This window comes from Plectropomus leopardus, chromosome 11, assembly GCF_008729295.1.
Source record: "Plectropomus leopardus isolate mb chromosome 11, YSFRI_Pleo_2.0, whole genome shotgun sequence".
Classification (NCBI taxonomy): Eukaryota; Metazoa; Chordata; class Actinopteri; order Perciformes; family Serranidae; genus Plectropomus; species Plectropomus leopardus.
In genome coordinates, this window is record NC_056473.1 from 10,667,063 (window position 1) to 10,687,566 (window position 20,504).

The 20,504-nt window shown below is 39.9% G+C and overlaps 1 protein-coding gene across 2 annotated transcripts in view; it reads right to left on the reverse strand.

Moving 5' to 3' along the window:
• Positions 1 to 1,998: 1,998 nt before the first annotated feature.
• Positions 1,999 to 20,504, reverse strand: part of plxnb2b (plexin b2b) — a 151,767-nt gene continuing 133,261 nt past the window's right edge. For both annotated transcript variants that reach the window (XM_042496047.1, XM_042496046.1), the window contains 12 exons: positions 17,117 to 17,183; positions 16,586 to 16,732; positions 14,580 to 14,736; positions 13,518 to 13,618; positions 11,336 to 11,420; positions 10,785 to 10,936; positions 10,336 to 10,496; positions 8,009 to 8,156; positions 7,769 to 7,833; positions 7,533 to 7,608; positions 5,554 to 5,628; positions 1,999 to 4,987 (listed from right to left, as the gene is read on the reverse strand). In XM_042496047.1, coding sequence (XP_042351981.1) covers positions 4,883 to 4,987; positions 5,554 to 5,628; positions 7,533 to 7,608; positions 7,769 to 7,833; positions 8,009 to 8,156; positions 10,336 to 10,496; positions 10,785 to 10,936; positions 11,336 to 11,420; positions 13,518 to 13,618; positions 14,580 to 14,736; positions 16,586 to 16,732; positions 17,117 to 17,183 — 1,339 coding nt within the window. In that variant the 3' untranslated portion in view covers positions 1,999 to 4,882. The remainder of the gene's footprint in view (positions 4,988 to 5,553; positions 5,629 to 7,532; positions 7,609 to 7,768; positions 7,834 to 8,008; positions 8,157 to 10,335; positions 10,497 to 10,784; positions 10,937 to 11,335; positions 11,421 to 13,517; positions 13,619 to 14,579; positions 14,737 to 16,585; positions 16,733 to 17,116; positions 17,184 to 20,504) is intronic.

The following is a 20,504-nucleotide window of genomic DNA, read 5'->3' on the forward strand; positions in this document are numbered from 1 at the left end:
GCCGGCCTAACAGGATATTTTAATTTGCTCCACGGTTGTTACTGAGCTTAGTGAGCCTGAGAATCAGTTGTTTTTAGCTTTTAAATTATTCATCAGAACAACTGTTTAAAATGACACCACACCATCATTGTTTTTATTTTCACCAAGTCTTCCTCCTCCTCTTTCCCTTAGGCGGAGGAAATCAAAGCCAAATCTCATTAGAAGGTTTGAAACATGTGGAAGTGAAACGCAACCTGCTGGTAAACACAACCATCTCCTGCTGAAGGAGAGGCTGGCTGCTGTGTGTGAAGCATCACAGGCAGGAGAACAGAAGCCAGCAACATGCAGATTTTAACCCAATTTCTTGTAGGAAACCCTGCAAAGACTTAAAATCATTATTTCTAGTGTGCAGTGTCATGGATTTCTAGACATTCAAGGGCATAGATATTTAGAAATCTTATCACAAGTGCAGCAAGTAATGATGACTTACAAAATGATGTAAGCTGCTTGTCTTAATAGAAATATAAAGTACAGTATTTCCTTTGATTTTCCACCAGTGATCAAGGATAGTGTACAAGATGCAATGCTTGCGATAATCAAGTGTAATCACTCTTGCTTTGGCAGCAGCCCTTGAAGTTGTTCTATCTGTTGCTGCATCAATGATCTGCTCAGTTAGCGGACAGCCTGCGCAGGCCTCTGGTCTGTCTTTGATATCCCCACCCTGCGTCGGGGTTTGTTAAGCAGTCAGATGAGGCAATTTTGCCTTTCATCTTTCTTTTCTCCAATTTCATTTTTAGCTGTCAGTACTTAATTAATGTTTTCGCAGCAATTTTTCAACCTTCACTGCCGATGACAGAGATGCTGTGCGGCTATTTACATTATCAACTCGTTTCATGAAGTCAGACCTTTGCTTCTCGTCTGTATGCTGAGGCGTGTGACAGGAACCTGATGTGGCATTTGGGGGAAAAGGCATCAGCCATCATCATCATGGGAGTGTGTTGCATATGATGCTATCAAGAAAGTAGTTTGGGGTCATAATGTGCACAAATATCTGGAGAAAACTGTCATGTTCAAGCACAGGGCCCTCTCTGTTAAGTGATTGGCTGCGGGGGCATAGCACCAAATTCTGGGCTATGCATAAGATCTCTCTGAGCCCCCTGCCCTTCTTCTCTTGATCCATGTCTCTCAAGCACCTTTTGGATTTTTTTTTTACTAAGTCTGTTTGCTTCTTTACCCTTCTTTTTTTTTTTTTAAACCCAATTTCCCTTTCTTGGGGAAAGGCATGAACGGTGTTCATTTGTGCTTCAGCAGCAAAAGCAGCCACTAACCCTTTTTACACTGAGATCGTGTTAAACAGCCACTAGTCCTTTATTTCCACCGCCTTTGCAGTTTTACACAGAACTGAACAAAAGGGTCATTATGTCACTCCAGTGTGTGATTTTAGACAGCATGCCGGCATAGCGGAGGCAAATGAGGTGTAACGTTTAATGGACTAAACCATTTTGCACCTTTAAGGGGTGAGAGGGGCCTCAGAGAGCTTCCACTATTTTTTATACAAAGTTCATTCGTTCAACTGATGTATTCACACAGTTTTAGTTCAGTTATGGCACTACTTACTTAAAGGTTTTTTTTAAAATGCAAACAAAACCAAATTTTTAATTTCAGGCTTTTTGACACCCCCCCCCCCCCCCCTATTGGGGTCCTAGGTAATCAATTCTACTTTTCCCCAACTACCACGTTCTTGATTGGCTGGATCAAATAAGAGATCATTTTTGTAAATCCACCGATTACTTCTGCCTATGTGAAGGCTCTTTGGTGAATCTGTGGGCAGTGTAATGAGCTGCATAAATACCACAGACTTACAGCAAGGATTCAGCTCAATTTAACAAGAAACTGGCTACCTGTGGCAAGTGTTACTCTATCACCCAAGGTGATTTTGACTCATGCAATATGCATGAGAGGTGAGTGTTCAATTGAAGCAAATCAATATTCTAAAAGTGAAAGAAACACAAGCAGATATGAAGGGCGTATATGTCTCTGAGTTTATTCACGGAGGAGTGTATGATGAAATCTGTGGGTAACTGCTCCGTCCACACACAACCTTTGTAAAGTTAAGTTCATCCAGTACAACCAGATCAGGTATAAGATCGAGAATCTTCTGAGCTGCCTTGGATGTGGGAGGAAAAACGTTGGCTTCCATTAATTAATGGTCCTGCACTTAAAATGGAGTGTCCCGGTTTCTTTTATCTTTACAGCACATTCACAAGTTTGAAAATGGAAAAAAGTCTCGACAACTGCACAAACAGCTTTTTTTTTTTCTTATTTTTTGTTTTTTGTCCCAGGACTCAATGCATAGGATTATACAGTTAGAATACAGTATTTCAACATGTTTTACAAAGATTTATATGGTATAGGAAACAAATAAAAATAATAACTGCACAGCAGTAAGAAAAGTCATTTGTCGAGTATAGATAGTCATTTATCGTACACACTGTGGAATAGCTTAGAAACACAGGGCGAAAAAAAAAATCAACACCGTAGGAACAATTTTGCGCTATATTCAATCTACAGAAGAACACCCTTTTGATTTCAGACTAATTTAGGAATGCCAGACATTTTCAAGGGAAACCCAAATCACATTGGCCACATTGTTTTACATTTATTCATTTTGGCCTTTTGCCATAGCCACCAAAGTCCTACTAAGCACACGCCACAGACACCCAAAGAAAATGCACACATCGAAACTGCAACCAGAAAAGAAATCATACTGAAATGTCTTCAGCCTATTGGCACGCAGATGGCTGCAGCAGGGCATCTAGCATTTTAGACAGCACACATAATATCACAAGTCCAAATACATTGCTGTGTCTATAGCACTATCGTCATCATAATCACCTACCAATAGAATAATTTAGAAACAATATATATGTATCATCCTATTCAATAAGGCACATGTTTGGTTAAAGAAAGGCTCTGAAAGAAGCTTCTTGCATCAACTCTGTCAGTGAGAGAGGAGTCAGCAGTAAACAACAGCGGAGACAAGGATGGAGTCTGCAGTCGGCATGCAATTAAGATCAAAAGCCTCCCCTGCTGATTCCATTATACAGAGTGCCACTCTGCACTGCGCCGAGTGGGCAGTGCCAAGTGCTGTTGGTCGGGATGCCAGGGTGCCATGCTGAGACAGCAGGCAGGCAGACAGGCTCGAGGTCTGTGCAAACCTCTCTCTTAGCCAAGGCAGGAATCGTTAACATTCTGGGGTCTCTGGAGCTCGTTATGCTCTGTCAACTACACACATCCATGATCAGATACAGGGAGTACAATTAAATCATCTGTCAACGGCAAAAACCTACAATTTAGGGATGAAGCGTGGTGGCGTTTAATGGCCCGAGAAACATCAAACCCTCATTCCTACCCTGTCGACACCTCGGCTCTGACACTGCAGCAAATCAACATTTCAATTACAGTTATGTACATGATTGAATCTGACCTGCCCAACATCACACAAAAGGCTAAAACCACTGCAATTTGTTGAAAACATACCATTTAAGTACCAACTGTGTGTGTAGCAGGTAATTAACATCAGCAATGCGCTATTTCATAGCTTTAGAGGCAGAATGCTTGATAACTATTTGGAACATTAAAAGAGTAATACTAAAAGAAATGGCACTAAAAATCATGAACACTAACAATGCATGAGTCCATTTGGAAAATCTCTCAAACATATTGCTGAATTGCTACTGTATGTGAATACATTTAGTACGCTAATGTGACTGTCTGCTGTGGCTTGTGGTGTTCTGACATTATTGCAGGGCTAATATGAGTGACATGGCTCCATGGCAGAATAAAAGTTGCTTGTTGCGCAAAAAGAAAATTTTATAGCAAAGAAAATTACCCACAAACAGTAGTTAACTGAAATGTCTTTACATAACTTTGAAATGTCCTTCTGTGCTTTAGTTGAAGTGGAATGTATCATGGCACTGTACAATAAAGGGAGACAGACTGTGCTATTATCGATTTCCACCAGCACAAATGGCAATCCAACTTCAAGCAAATCTGAGTCAAAAGCAAATTATTTAACTCAAACTACTGGTGACCTGTCAGTCATATGAGCCTGTACATTGCTAGATTAACCGGTGTCCTTGTGAGGACCCTTTGGTCTCTGTCAAAAAGCTCGGTGAGAGCACAGGCTCCAGTGTGTCACTGGGTATAGGGGGGGTTCAAATGACAGAAAGCAGGCGTCCCTTCACCCTCACGCCTGACAGTAGGCATCCTGTGTGTGCACACACATTCCCACACATTCACACACAAACGCACGCTCTTGTTCACATGTTGGACTTCACACTGACATCTACGCACACACAGGCTAATAAAAACACTATCCGCACCACAAGGTGATCCATTTAAAAAGATATTTTTTCCTTATAAAGCTTTCCGCATAAAGACTGCACAATAAAAAAAATATATAATACAATTCTTAAAACCTTTTCTAGACACAAAGAAATTGAACATCTGATTATCGCCTGTGCCAGTGCTCCACCGAGGGGCTTAATTCTCAGAGCGAGGTCCACCGCGCTGCATTGTGGGAGCAATATTCAGTGAAGCATGAGTGAGCGCGCAGACCTTTAAGGTTTGGCAAGTGAGCTTTAAGGCGTACCTATGACAGTGTAACCCATCACTTTCTTCCCCTTTTTGCTCTCTATCTGCATTTCATTAGTCCCTGTTACTCCACAGTACAGAAAATTGTTCCAAGGCCAGAGCTGTACAATATATACGCCCACATGGGTCCCTTCTCACCTTTCCTTATTTCCATGTTTTATTCTCTAAAGAAAGAAAAAGCCCCTGTAGTCACTGGCGCTATCCTACATTCCCCTCCCTCCCTCCGTCCGTCCCTCTGCTCGGTGGGTTAGAGATCAGTCACTTTGTTTTCCAGGGCGGCTGCTATCTGCTGGAGCCGCAGGGTCAGTTGTTTACTCTGGGCAGCTGGGTCCTCGTCTAGGGATGAGATGATCTGAAAGTGGGATGGAAGATGGGAAGGACAGCAATGGAGGAGAATGAGGAAGAAGTCGGGAAATGATAAGCAAAGAGAAAGAGGAGAAAGAATTGGGCAGAGAGGGGCAAAAGAGCAATGTCGGGGAAGCGGAGAAACAAGGACGGGGGAGATGGTGAGAGAATGCGCACAGGACAAAGAGAAAGAAAAAGGGCGGAGAGTGGGAGGAGAGGATGGTGTTATTTGACATCAACAGTCACGTCATATAAGCTGTTATTGTTTGCGAGCCACACTTAGGGGAGACTGACAGCCCCATTTGTTTATCCAACTTGTTCATTAGGTTTTGTTTATCCCCTTTTCGTGACCTCAAGTGGCAATGCACAATGGACGCTTAAAAATCAATTCCCAGAGCAATTTTCCAATTCACATCCCACCGAAATGCTTTCAATTAAAATTTCATACAATCACTCTTCTGGCATATCAAGAGTGAAGAGAGAAAAAAAGGAAAAGCAATAATATAGTGGGCAGTAGTGCATTCAGCGGAATAGCCTCCTTTGGGTGTGATAGGAAAGAGAAGGGCCTCTTACCCCGTCATAGTATTTGCTGGCGTACTGGTAAAGCTGATGGAGAGCCACTTGTGTGTTCAGTTTGTCTGTGTGAGACTGGAGAACATAAATGACAATTTAAGGTTAAAGAGAGAATGTAACTAAACCATAAAACTGCAGAGAGGTGAATGAGTAATGCACAGTCCTTCTTTATAAAAAAAAGCTTCTCATAGAGGCAATACACACACACAAACACAAATCTTTGCAAAGAAGACTGCTATTATTATCTTTTGTTTACACTCAGACATCAAAGTTATAATCTATGAGATTTTTATTAAATAAAACACAGTTTTTAGTACTGTTTATGGTCTACATTTTTTCTGCAGGATCACTATTAGGCAACGCCCTTAAGTCAGTTAGTCTTTCTGGGTTCAGACACATAAATTATAAATCATAAAATTTAGCAAACAATTACATATATAATACACATTTAAATCACACTGCACACACAAAAATCCATCGAATATTAGATACCACTAACAAAAGAATCAGCAACAAGATTAATCATTTATTGTTCCTTTATACAGTTCATTGGATTAAATAGTCTTTTAAAGGTCTTTTGTGTAGGATTTAGTGGTATTTAGCAGCGAGGTCACAGAACTGAAAAGTCGTCAGTATGTCAAGCATGTAGGAGAACTACGGAGGCCGATGCACAAAACACGAACAGACCCTATCTAGAGTGAGAGTTTTAAGTTGGAAGTTGGCTTTTCTGGGCTACTGCAGAAACGACACAGCAGACTCCGTGGAGGATATAAACTGCTAATTCTAAGTTAACAAAAAGGTACGGAAACATGATCCCTCATTTCTGGCAATAATAAACTATTTTCTCTTAAATCCTCAACACTAGACCTTTAAAGTTTTCTTAAAGGCAGCTCTGGTATTTATTTTATTAATATGATTTGGTTAGGAGTTCCTGTAGCTCTTCTGTAAATTACTATTTAGATTTTAGGACATTTTTCCTCGGCCTCAGGAGTAAGAAATATCCTAAACTGGTCTGTCTTGCCAGATTAATATGATCACCACACTAGCCTACTTGATCAATAAAATACTATGGTTTCTTGTTATTAAAGACATTGGATTATAGTCTGTTCTCTATATTCTAGTGTTTTGAAAAATATTGATTTATTGACAATTCTGAATTCTGAATATATTACAAACAGTTACTAATATAATATAATACCAATTTTCTGTAGTAATCGACACACCGGTACCAGCTGCGCTTTCTTGCTCTCTCTTTATGTTAATGTTTGCTACATTCATTCTGCTGTTCACTGCCACTAAACAAGAAAATTCTTCATTGTCATGTTATGGCCTTGTTATGTTTAGCTTTTGAAAATATTACTTATTGTCAAATATTTTAAGGTACTGAATCAAAGTTAAAAATTCAAGTATTCTGGCAGCGTTGGTGGCGGCATCCACCATCACCGTGATGAATGTAAATTGCCTACCTTTGCAAGGGATTAAAAGGAAACTAATTTTATCTAATTGATATCTGTCTCACTGTTTACTGTTCACTCTCCTACATCCCTATAACAACTGTATTAATCTACTGCTCATGCACACCGAACTTGAGAATACTTAATTAGCTGTTAGATGAAGAGCTGCAGACACTGAGCTGCACACCTCCACCTCCTCAGCAGTGTAACCAACTCCTGTTACTGTTCCCTGTTGTTGAATGCAGCATGAAAACAGATCAACAGTAACTTGTGGCATTATGGAAAATTATTGATGGACTTTTTGATAAAAACACTACTTTGAATAGCTGAACTGTAAACAATACACTAGTTTCTTTCCTTCTGTATTTCCGGTGAAGTAGCTGCTGATAGAGGTTTTTGAAACTCATTTGCTGTTACCACGGTAACCATGGCTGTTGCCTAATCAACACGGAATTGATATCTCTAAGGATTATAACTTTTATAGCAGAGAAATTTGGCACAGAAAATGACAGTTGTGTTTCTCACCCGCGACACCTCTGCCAGATGAGTGTTCATGTCCTGATCACTGACGGGGACCATCTGCCTGATGCCCTTGTAGTAACTACACACACACACACACACACACACACACAGAGAGGAGACAATAGGTGGTAATGACTACATTATATAATTGTTATTGACAAATCTTTTAAAAGAAGCATTTTAAACTGAAATGTAAACAACAGATCAACAGAGTATTGTAAGGTGCTGATGGGACTTACTCGTCCACCATCTTCTTGTAGGTGGAGATCTCCTTTGCATAGAGTAGTTTGTTACTTGGAGAGTCCTAGAGAAAAAAAGCATTGGCACTTTAGACTGATTGACCTATGACATTCCTCTTCTCACTCCCTTTTACTTCTCATGTAGCCCACTTTGTTCTCATCATCTTTGCCTGTTCTCCCATCTTCCCTCTTACTCTTTGACCTCACACCCTCCCCCTTTTTCTTCCTGTTCCCACTCACCCGGCTGAGTTTGTGCTCACTCTTGGTGCAGGCATCCATGAAAGTCTGGGCGATGACAGAGAGTGAGGCGTCCACCACTTCAGACACATGGACGTCGAAGGTGAAGTGGGGATTCTTGAGGATGTTCACCCAGAACCGCAGAGGAAGGCTGCACAGGAAGGGAAGAGGGCATCATCACAGATGTTTTCATTATTATTGCTCCAGAATTGGGGGAAAATCTCATCAACTAAATCACGACTATGAATTCATTTGAGTCAGGGAGGGATTCCATGTGTGAGAGCACTTGTCTGGGGTGCAATCGCGTGCAGTACGAGATAATAACAGGGATGGAGAAAGGCCTTTTTTGTAGATGTCAGTTTATTCAGAACAATACTCTGGACTGTCAGTTCACATTACTATTTCATATGATACTGACCTCTCGGAGAGTCATCAGGTGTAAAAGAAATGAAAAGAAACATATAACCTCAGAAGACTTTTTTATTAATAATAAAAGGGATCTAGGCCGAGCAAAAGTCAATGATGCTTGTCCTCTCTAACAAACAGTGATTAGAAACGCTAAAGTAACACCAAAACTTTGACCTTTCAAGTTTGTGTGCAAGCTAACAACCTCGAGCAGTGACTACATAATGTAACACTCTAGTACGCTTGCTAATTTCCCCTCTGAGCAGGAAAACTCGTGGTCTTTACACTTCTTTCGAATCTCATGTCAGTGAATTCAAAGCACACCAAAAATACAGTCGTTTCCAAAAACATGATCAGTGTGAATGCCCCACCATCTGAGACATGAAGCGCACACCGTGTAAAATTCATACTGGTTTGGTAATATCTCCGGGGAAAGCTGCACTGAGAACACAATAGAAGCATAAAAATAGCAATGTTGCTATAATCACAGAATTAAATTAGCTTGGGACATAATTACCATGTTTGTTTGTTGTTGTGCCTCATACACACATTCATATTTAATACATGGCCCTCAGTTGATTTGATAAACAGAACGGGTGGATGCAGAATGTGGTGTGGAGTGTAGTAAGTAATTAAATCGCTCATCTCCTGTCCTTGTGTGGGTGCTCTCTTGCCAGCCTTACGTCAATCACTGGCATCTACATGCAACACGTTGTCTTGTATGCTTGAGCCTTAGCCGACGTGACACTAATTTATGCACTTAAATGTCACATGGGAGCAGGGGGATTGCAAATGCAAACTAAGTGAGCTGAAATTGTGCATTTGTATTCAGCTCTTTCTTGGAAAAGTAAGTTTTATTTCTTGGAGAGTTACTGTATCTCAGACGGCAGGATTTGTGGTGTGTGTGTGCTTGTCTGTGTGTCTCTGTGTGTGTATCCTGGTGGAGATTTTAGTTTAGCACTTAGTAAATTTTAGGTACTTGAGTATTCCCATTTTATGGTACTTTAAACTTCTACTCCACTCCCATTCAGAGGAAAAATTGTATATTTTACTCCACTACATACATTTGAAAGTTATTGTTTTTCAAAAAAGGTTGATAAGCTTATAACAAACGTGGCCAAAAGTTCAGTGTATATAAAAGAAATCCCTAGGAGCAAACCCTAAGGCTTCAGACTGTTCTGAATACTATGTTTCCAGTGTGGTTTTTCTGCTTCGAGACCAGCTTGTGAAAGATTTTCTTGTATGGCTATCTCCAGCTCGCATGTTAAATGCATCAGATTACCTTATGTAGCATGCGTTGCTACATGTGGCTGCAACCAAGCTTACTTATTCACAACATATTTCTGCTGGAACATGTCAAGTTGTGAAGATTTTGGTGAAAATGTTTTAATTGATTTTTCAAAGTGGAAAGTAGTCTAGTGCCATAGTTCATTATAGTCATTCCCAGCTGCACTGATAGTGCAGAGATGGCAAAATACAGAGGAACCGGAAACGCTGACCAATCAGAGCTGACTGGGCTTTTTTAGGATGGGGGGGCTTAAAAAGAGAGGCACTAAAAGGAGCCTTCTCTGATAGAGGGTGAATACAGATGTTCCAGCAAAGACAGTATGATGAAAATAGTGTTTTTGAACATTTAGGCATGTAAACATGTGCTCACAGAAGCCCAAATTACAAGTAGAAATGAGCATAATAGGTCTCCTTTTAAGTGGCTCCAAACCTTTGTCATGAAACCCTTACCAAAAAACACCCCAACAGATGTTTATGAGTTGTTAGAAGTTCCACCAAAGAAAGATTTCCTCTTTTAACTTCTAAGTCCTTCATTTTTTTCAAAGGACCTGAATTATTCTTCCTCGACAAATTCTATTACACACAAACAACATTTTGAGGGTGACTATCATGCGTATACAGACTTGCAGTACTCTCACCTATTAGTCTTCCAGATATGGATGGTCTCCTCATCCACATTGTTGTGTTTCAGCGCCTGCTCATCCAGGAAGTCAAAGAAATATTTGACAGCCGGTGGCACCACTGCCCCAGAGCACAGCACGCTGCGGAAGAAGTCATCCACAAACTGCTGCAGTGTTCCCTGAATGGGGCAGCAAATAATGTGAGACAGGGCAGAGACAGAGAGCAGAGCCACAAAATATCATAGCCCTGAGACATAGCTGTTTGCACGCAATGTTAGAGTAGATATTCTGGCTTTTCTGGGAGTATTTGAGCATTTTCTGCTCCATCCAAACCTACAAGTCATCAATTTAACTTGGCTTTTCAAATGAAAAAGCCAGGAAAAGCAAAAATTGCCATTTGCCACGGTCAGACCATTAGATAATTACTTAACAAATGTCGGATTGAGTAAATGAGTCTGTCTTTGTACCTTGACAGAAAGGAGTCGTGTTAAATAGATCTCTGTAATGGCTTTGGTCATCGACTTGTCCTTTATGCTTCCTCGTTTAGATTTGATCTCATCCAGTTCGTCTGCCGGCCTCACCAAGTGAAACACCTTGTCATCTTCCAACAGAGCATTCCCTATAGATGAGGAAAAACACTTTAAACTTACTTCTAATAATTTTCCTCCTTATTTATTCATGCACACTCTCACAGCACATTCAGATGATGAAAAAAGGGAGGGTGTTTGCCAACTAAATTCGGATGCAGAGAGAATATCCAAGGAGAAATGCTAAACAATCAGCTATTCTGAAATGCACATTAAAAAGGCAGGAGATAAAAGTGCATATCATTTCAGCATAATCTCAAAGTGTGCTATACATAAAACAACATGTATTAGCATGTTAAATGAGAGTGGGGATGTTGACAAAAACCTTGGGGAAAAAAAAACAAAGCCAAGCATTGTATTCTTCACTTCACACCTTATGTTTTCACATGTGTGTTTACATGTACAGTATGAGTGTATTTAGAGACACGTACGCTCTTCATGGTTTTCCTGGTTCTGGTCGTAGTTGGGCTGAGTGTGAAGCACCCTGGATAAGACTAATGTGGCATTATCTCGTACCTGGAATGCACATAACAGTCTTTTGTTAGACAGAAAACACACACACACAGCAACACACACTTAACACACCTTCAATTTAATAGTTACTGTGACTGAGGTCAGCAGTCTCTTTTAGTGCCCCAGAACTAATTCGTAATCAATGCGATTGAGTGGACAGCAACAGTGGGTCTTTATTGGGGTATTTACAGGCCATTTTCTTTGGCGTCAACCCATTATTGAACCCACAAATACTGTGATTAGCACTCCTCTGACACACAAGCAATGAATCTATGGCGGCTAGGCTGTCCTCTAAGAACAACTGCGAGGCATCAGCAGGTAGAATGAAAAGGAAGAGGAGCACCTTTAAAAAAGGGGGATTTAAGTAACAGAAAAGCAGGGCAAGCAGGGGATATCTGCAGGTGACCTTTATTTTCCAAGGATCAATACAGTGCCAAGAAGATTTGTGGCCTACTGAGGGCTGAGAAAAGTCCAGGCACCTTCAACTGGCTGGTGGTGTGAAATTAAAAAATTGCAGGTGATGAGAGAAAACAGTGAGGGAAAATGGCTATAAAGGGTTTTCTTGTATGTTTGATTTATAGACACAAACAGGTTTACCTCTTAGCTTGGCACAGAGACCGGAGACTAACAGGTAGTCTGGCTCTTTCCAGCAGTAACAAAATATGCCCGTCAGCACTTCTTAAAGGAATACTTCTCCCCCAAAATGATTACTTACCCTTTGGTACATTGAATTCAGGAAGATTTTTTTGTTTTTTTTCCGCATGCATGAACCAAAAAACTGATAAAACTGTGACTTAAGTGAATAGGGGCAATGTTTAACGACAGCAAATCTGAATAAACGCATCCCTTCTGAAATACTCACACAGATCCTGCAGTGTAATCCAGGTGTCAATTATCCAGTCACATGCACAGTACTTTCTAAACACGTGCATTTTCACCTAAAACATAATATGATGCGTGGACAGCACAGGTGCACAATTTGTCCATTCGGGTGGTGGGTGAATTCAAGTACTCTACCTGCACTGTTTTAAACATTATGTTTTTTAGTTTGTGTTTTGCATGTGTTTGTGATGTACTGAGCATACGACTGGATAAATGAAAATTTAATTATACTGCAGGAGCTGTGTAAGAGTTTGTAAACAGATGTTTTGAGATAGTTTTGTCATTTTTAAATGCAGTCACCATTAACCTCAATTCCTTAAGAATTTTCTCAGTTTCTGAAATCTTCATTCACCGTGGAGGCATGTGAAAAAAAATAGAGTTCTTCACAAATTCGGTGTAACACAGGGTGAGTAACCGGCACACCAATGATCACTTAGGGGGCAAAGTATTCCTTTAATAGAACTAATTAAGAGCCATGATAGCAGTTTCCCCTTGTTTCAAGTCTTTGTGCTAAGCTAACTAACTGGATATATATATATATATACACAGTTAGGTATATTTATATATTTGACGGACATGGAAATGGTGTCAATTTTCAAATCTAACTCTTAGCAAGAAAGTGAACAAACATATATTCCAAAATACTATGCTATTTCTTTAACAGCTGACAAGAAATTAGAGAGAAGGGAGGATGACGTGCCATAAAAGTCCCCATCTAGACTTGAGCCAGGGACATTGTGATTATTTAGTCAGCACCTTGAACATTTATGTCACCAGGGCACCCAGGGGATTTATTTTTGACAAAAAGCAAATGCTCAGCAAACAGCCAGATTCTTTTAATGAATGATGGCATGTTGTTATCACCATGCAATTCAGAAAAAACATGTTTTTTACACCTTTATACATGTCAAAAAGTGTTGCAAAAAGTATAGACACTAAACAACAGTTTTCTGGTAATTACCCAACAAAAGTAACATTTAAGGAATCATATCATGTCAGTTAATGTGTAAATGTGCCGCAGACAGAGTTTTCACACACCGCTGTGACACACGATGCACAACTCAGCCTCTGACTGAATTGGCGTGAAAACAGGCAACCCCATTCACACGCCCACGTACAGCTATTTACTTCCCCTCTGCCTCCTCACATCCCTTGCTATTTTCAATCCTCCCCTTTTTTAATGTTTCATGAGGACACAAAAATTTTGTCAGTACTCACGTTGTAGTGTGCCAGAGTGTTAATGCGTTTCCACCTGCCCTCTTTCTGGGAAGTCAGGTCCAGATCTGACAAAATCTGCCCTGTTGAGCCGGGGCGCCACTCTGGTGAAGGCAGGAGGAGAGAGTTAATCAATTATTTCTAGCTAGGTGGAGGTGTTGAGCTGCAATGTTTGGCAAACTGTCACCTTATTTTTTTTTTTGTTCTTTCTTTCAATATGGATTGCATTTATTTCATCATGGGTCACTCTTACCCTGAGGTTATTCTGTAATAATGTGGTCTGAAATAAATCCAGTTACCCATCCTGTCTGCACATCTCTCTCTCTCTCTCTTTCTCTCTCTCTCTCTCTCCTAAGATTCATATGACAAGCTTGAGTTAATTTTGGCTAGAAAGTGACAGATCAGTATTTTTTGAATAATTTAAAATCTAATTCTAAACTATGATTTGCACCCCAACGTTTTCAATTTAGAAAAATCCGACACCACCTCAAACCTGAGCTCAACGCCATCTGTGACTTATGAGTCATTTACAATTACCACCAAATATAAGGGGGTTATCTTTCTGATTCGCCATGAAAGAAGACGGATCTCTGCTTATCTAAAATGTATAAAGGAATGAGATCTACAGCCTGCGTGGGAATAAAAAATGGCTTTGATGTTGGAAAATGTCTATGGAGCTTTTGCCTTTCAAGTCAGTCCCTAAGGTTTCTCACTACAGTAGCGAGCAAAACTTTGTTTAGGGATGAAGGCTTTCTTCGTGTTGCTGACACAGAATTACTCCTCAGCCTCGGTAAAGCTTTTTTTATTCCACAACAGCCACAGAAAGAAAGAGAGAGAGATCATCTTCAAAACAATCAATAAAATGAAGTTACAATGAAAAAAAAATCAATTATCTATTTAGACAAATGCACTCTGATTTAATTAAAAAGGCATTTCAGTCAGGACTGAAATAGCTTCTCCATTCTGACATCCTTGCCACTCCCTGTAACACTTACATCATTCATCATTATTGGACATTTTTTTGCTTCAGCTCATCCTCCTCTAAGGTGGCCCTTATTTACTCACCCAGTGTGACACTGTCAACCTTGGGCCGCTGGGAGTACGGCAGGTTCCTGTACACCTGCTCTATGATCTTCTCTTTCACCTGCGAGATGGTGTCACAGCTCAGCACCTTGACGGGCGTCACATCCGGACCCTCGCCCTGCACCAGCACTTGCAGGGTCTGGCAAAAACACACATGAAAACACATATTAAAGGGGTAGTTCAGATTTTTTTGAAGTGGGGTTGTATGGGATACTTATCCATAGAAAGTGTGTTATTAACAGTCAGTTGGCAGTCAGTTTGGAGAGGCAGGCTGGAGTTCGACATGGAAGTTAAGTAATCTACCACTGTGGATGGGGGCCACAACAAAACCTATTTAAGCAACATAAAAAAATCGATATCAGTTTAAGCCTATGCTTTACTGAGAGTATTTCAACTGCTTTACCTTAATGTCACACAGTGATTTCCACTGGAAAATAAAGCCTTTATATTGCTCTCTTTAAAGCCAGACCCTATTGACAAAAACAGTGATTTACCACTGCTAAATATAGGAACTGCAGGTCTATCACTTCTTTAATTAGTTACTTTGCTTTTTGTGTTATTATGTGACTTTGGCATTCATTAGGGCTAGTTTGGATTTGCCAGTGTCTCACAATAACACAAACTAACTGATCAAGGCAGTGGTAGACCAGTAGCTCCCGTGTTCAGCTGGCTAAAATTATAGTTTTTCTCCATGACATCTGGTGACTTAGACGAGCACATAGATAGGGAATTGAAGCTGTTAATGGCTTCCTCGTCAGAACAGGCTGTCTGACATGAGGGAAAAATGGTGAAAATACTCTCAGTATAGTGCAAACTTAAACTGATATAGATTTTTTTTTAAGTAGGTAATACACTGTATACGAATGCAGTACCCTTTACAACCCACTTGAACCATCCCTTCAAGCAGCATGTGGTAACACTGCATGTGCAGAAAGCGTGCACCTACTCACACAAATTACAAATATGCAGAAATATTCAAACATGGCCAGAGAGAGCACCCAGCCACCCACCCACACGCCCACACACCGAGTCCCTCTGTCGGGATGTTGTCGTCATGGCAACCAGGCTTCTGTAAGCACACACCAACACACACACACACTCTGTGGTGACACCTGAGAGGACTCCTGTCACCTTGGCCCGCTAATGACCAAGGCTCAGCAGGAGCAAAGTCTGACCCACCTCGCCTCCCACACTCACTCACTCTGTCAGACATAACTAACTGACCACTCGACAGATGCACACAGCAACCTCAGAAGCCTGTCTGCATCTTTGAGGTGAATGGGAAGAGCACGCTGTGAATTAAAGCCAATAGGAAACACTGTGTCTGCCTGTGAAATCTAGCCCACTACGTTACTTTCCTCAATCTGTAATTCAATCAAAGAAGGCAATCCATCACGGCAGGAGACGTGTAATTCAGGCTAATTTGATAATTGTCCTCGACAACGCCATTACCCATGGGCCTTTTTATTTGTGCTGACTTTAACAGAAAACAGCTGTGTTCACATTAGCTTCCATTATTGAAACACGATACCAGAGCGAGGTACACAGGATTTTTTCCTGACGACCGTAAGCTGGCCCAAATGGATACAGAACAGGTGCAGGTTGGAAGGTCGAGGAGAGGTTGTGCCGCTGGCTTGTACTCTATACTTGTACCTACTTGTAGTACTTTCACCTAAGCCATGCATTTCACCGCTATATTGGAATGTGTTGCCTGCTGTGTCGCTTTTCGAGCCGAGAACATTGACACTGAAAATGGATGTCACACAAAAGCGGGCAGTCGCCTGGGGGTTTTTTGGTGGTTACCATGGCAACTGCACTGTGTCTGTGTGTCCGTGTTTGTGTTGCTCACCAGGCACAAAACAGTGTGCAGTGTGTGCAGTTTCTCTGACACTGAGTTTATGGGTTTGGATGTGTGTGAGTGTTTTGTGTGAGGTCTTTTTGTTTTGTGTGTGTGTGTGTGTGTGTGTGTGCGTGTCCATCCATCTCACCAGGACAGAGTATTCTACATCGTCGCCCAACAGGCCTGTGTCGTTGAGGGTGTACTTGGCTTTCTTCACTCTGGCGTCCACGGGCCCTTTCTCGATCTGGTGCTTGATGGCTCGGAACAGTTTGTACAAGGGCTCGCCTGCAGAGTCCTAATACACACATTCACATACAAAAACACACACATATACACACAAAGCCATTTAGTGGAAGTTGTCTCAGATGTTGTCAAGGAGCTAATTGTTGTGATTAGCAGTTTAGAGGACAGATAAATGCACATCGTCAATACAGAGCACTAATGAAAGAAATGGAGAAATGTATCCACTGAGCCCACAGTTGTGTGCTGTAGCAGGTCATTATACACAATTTCTTTTTTTTAACGATGAAGTATTTGAAATATAAAAGACTAATGACCACTGAATAAAAATGCCAATTTATAAATACACATGGTTAGAATCCCTTTGACTGGTGTTAAGAAAATAATTGGCTATAATATGACTTTTTATACATTTTAAGTGACCATAAATTCATGTTACCTTCAAAAATTGGTAAAGGCAGATGGACATCCAGTTACACAGCATCCGTTCCACCACAGTCTCGGATCTGGAGAAACACATCAGTTAAGTAATTTTTAATATCATTGTAAGAATACCATTAAACCATTCTAGTGTATCAATGCAAAGTGATGGAACCAAAACACTGTTTTGCAAGTCAAGAGTTAGTCTCAAGTCTTTACATTCAAGCTCTAAGTTAAGTCCTAAGTCCTACACTTACAGCTTCAAGTCCTAAACAAGTCAAAGTGTGCGCTTCACTAAAGGTAATTCCATTTAAACAACACAGTGGCCTAATAATACATTTATAAAAACATGAATTCTTATAAAAATTTGTATTTCTAAAAAACAGTATGTTGGAAGTTGTTGCATCTCTGTAATTTTTAATCTGCGTGTTTTGCTTACTGCAAGTCCTTTTTTTGTTGACCACTGCATAGTTTTTGTACACCAACTAAATTATTTTGGTTATTATTTCTTTCCAACTGGCGCTCAGAAACATAATGTTACTGCTCCTGGGTATGCTCCTGCAAATCATTAATGTTAGTTGACTCAGGAATGAGTTCAACTGGGCCTACTTTTTAACCCTTTGAAAGCTGGAGCGACATCATTTTTCTGGTGCTTCTTTCAGATGCCTTTCACAAGTATTTAAACCTTTAAACCCTGAGTTAAATGTTTGATTTCTCCAAAAACATGGGAAAAAGGCAACTTGGTAAGAAATGTCCCACAAATTGCAATAAATTACTAGATTTATAAAATTATTTTTTGAAAAAAAGCTTGGGAAAAATGTCTAAGGAAAAGGGAAAAAAAATATTTACAATTATCAAATCACATATTTAAGGTTATATTACAAATATATATAATTTTAAGCACCTTTTTTGAGGCTGTGTTTGCCTTGTTTGTTTGGGTTTTTTTGCAAGTGTTTTCTACCTTTCATTTTTTTAAACTAATTTTCAGGTAATTTTCTTTTACTTTTTACTAATTTCTTGCTAACTTGGGGTCATTTGTTCTCTCACTGCTCTTCACACACTTCCCATGATTTTAGATAAAAACAAGTCAGTTTGCTCAGGTTTCAAAGGTTAAATAACATACTTTTAGGAACTTGAGACTTGGGGAAAGGTTTCAAGTAATTTCAACTCAAAAGGTTCACGTACAAGTGAATTCAAGAGTCATTGGTGTTAATGTCCATGTAAACTTGGAAGTTTTTCAAAATTTTGCAGTCCAGCTGAAAGTCATCAGTTTGTGACTCAACTCTGACTCGAGTCCAAATAATGCGACTCAAGTCTACACCTATGGTACTGCAAAAAATAACACTGGATTAGAAAATACAAGAAAAGGATGTTACGTACATAATTAGTATTTTAATATTGTGCAACTTAAATTCTGAATCTATAAGAAACCTTGAGAAATAATCACTGCCTAGCCATAATGCATATTATGCTTTCACTGATGTACTGTGTTTTAAGTGAGCTCATGTAGGTGCATTTGTCTTAAAATATTTAGAAATATGTTGAATGTTTTTTATGATTTTTGATGTGATTTGAAGTGATTTGATTATCTGAAAAACAATCTGATATTTGTCTTGCATTCCAGGACAAATGCGTCACAAAAATGCACATAAAAAAATATAAAACATTAAAGCAAAAACAACAAAAAACATAGAACAAACGCTACAAATCACATCAGACATTGTGGAAAGTGGGTGCAGTGCAACAAATTAATCATTCCTGTTGCATTCATTGTTTGGCTCAGGTACACTGACGCTGCTTAGAAGCCATACTCTGATTTAATATGTTGGCAGACTGAGGGACACTGAGTTCCTCAACCTGTTCAATCGAGCCTATGGAACTCTAAATCTTCTTAGTGATGTTCAAGTCTATGTTTTTAGTTATTTTTTACCTTACCTTTATTTAACCAGACAAGTCATTAAGAACAAATTCTTTTGATTCAAAGGTGGTAGGGGATAAAAAGAAATAACATATTCCATTTCTACAGGCAAAGCTGAATGAGAGGTGATACGGCAGCACTGCAGTGTAGATTGTTGTACGTTGTACTGTCAACGTATTCTCGTGAAAACACTACTTTCTTAAGACCATGCAGCTACAAAATGTCAACAGGGGAAATTTCTGCACTGCTTGTCAGTATCAGGATATTTTAATACAAAAATCATGTCAGTGGTCATTTGACGGATCGCCCATCCTAATGTCACATATCCACTGGTGGCGCCGGTTGTTAGCTGCTAGCATGCCTAATTAGATGTCTTGTATATAAAGGGGGGTTGTGTTGGCACAATGGCCTAATCAGCATAATGAGCCTCTCCATTGGGGGATAATTAAGATGTGTACTTGCATAACAGCCAGTCACAGCGTGCCTAGGCACAGCAGACAGTTCAGATCACATAACCCCCCCACCAGTCGCGATGAGTGACTGTACTGTCAGGCAAGTAGGTCCTGCTGAGGGAGGGGAGGCCGCCATCAGTGGACAATTTGACCTTGACACGGTCATTATAGTGTCGTAGAGGGTGAGGAACAAAGAATTCTAAAAATGGAGATTTGTTTCTGAGGGCTATTTACTTCAATCAAATTAGTCAGCTGAATGTTTACACGCGCTAAAACAACACAGGAATTAGGAGATGTTGCCAAGGGAGAAAACACTGAGCAATTAATATTACGCAATATCAGAGGAAACATTTGCTGGATTTGGCAAGATCCTAAAAATACCAATTAATTAGTTATAATAATAAGTTATAATTTCATGCCAATCATAACATTATTTTTTAAATAATTTTCTAAATGAGGCATAGCAAATTTTTGTAATATAACAACTGATCTCTCTGCTCTGTGAAAAGGGCAATTATTAAAATAGAATTCGGGTCAGGCTGGATGATCCACTGCAGGTGATTTACAGTTAATGAGAGTTGCTCTCATCAGGATTGAGAGATGGAGCTTATTCATACAATAGAATGAGAACAGTATTTGAGTTATATTTTTTTAAATTAGAAATGTCAATTGAAAAGCCATCCTGATGCAGGATTGTGCCATAAAATAACTTGCAAATAGTCAATTTAATTTGACTCAATTAAAAACAGTATGGGACAAAACCAATTTTTGTGTCACGAGCTGTAGGATGAGAAGATGAATACGATGACAAAGGGAAACAGAAAAAGAAGAATCACACAGCACGCTGTGCTTGGACTTGGAGGGGAAAAAACAGAAGGAGAAACAGAAGGAAGAGGACTGGAATAGATCAAGCAGCAGTCTGGCTCTTGATAGTGGACTACAGTAGTCAGAGCAAAATTCAACAGAAAACATGGCAACAGAATGAAACAGTCCACTGCAACTTGAAGTGAATCCCAGTCCTCCTAAACTGGTTAATT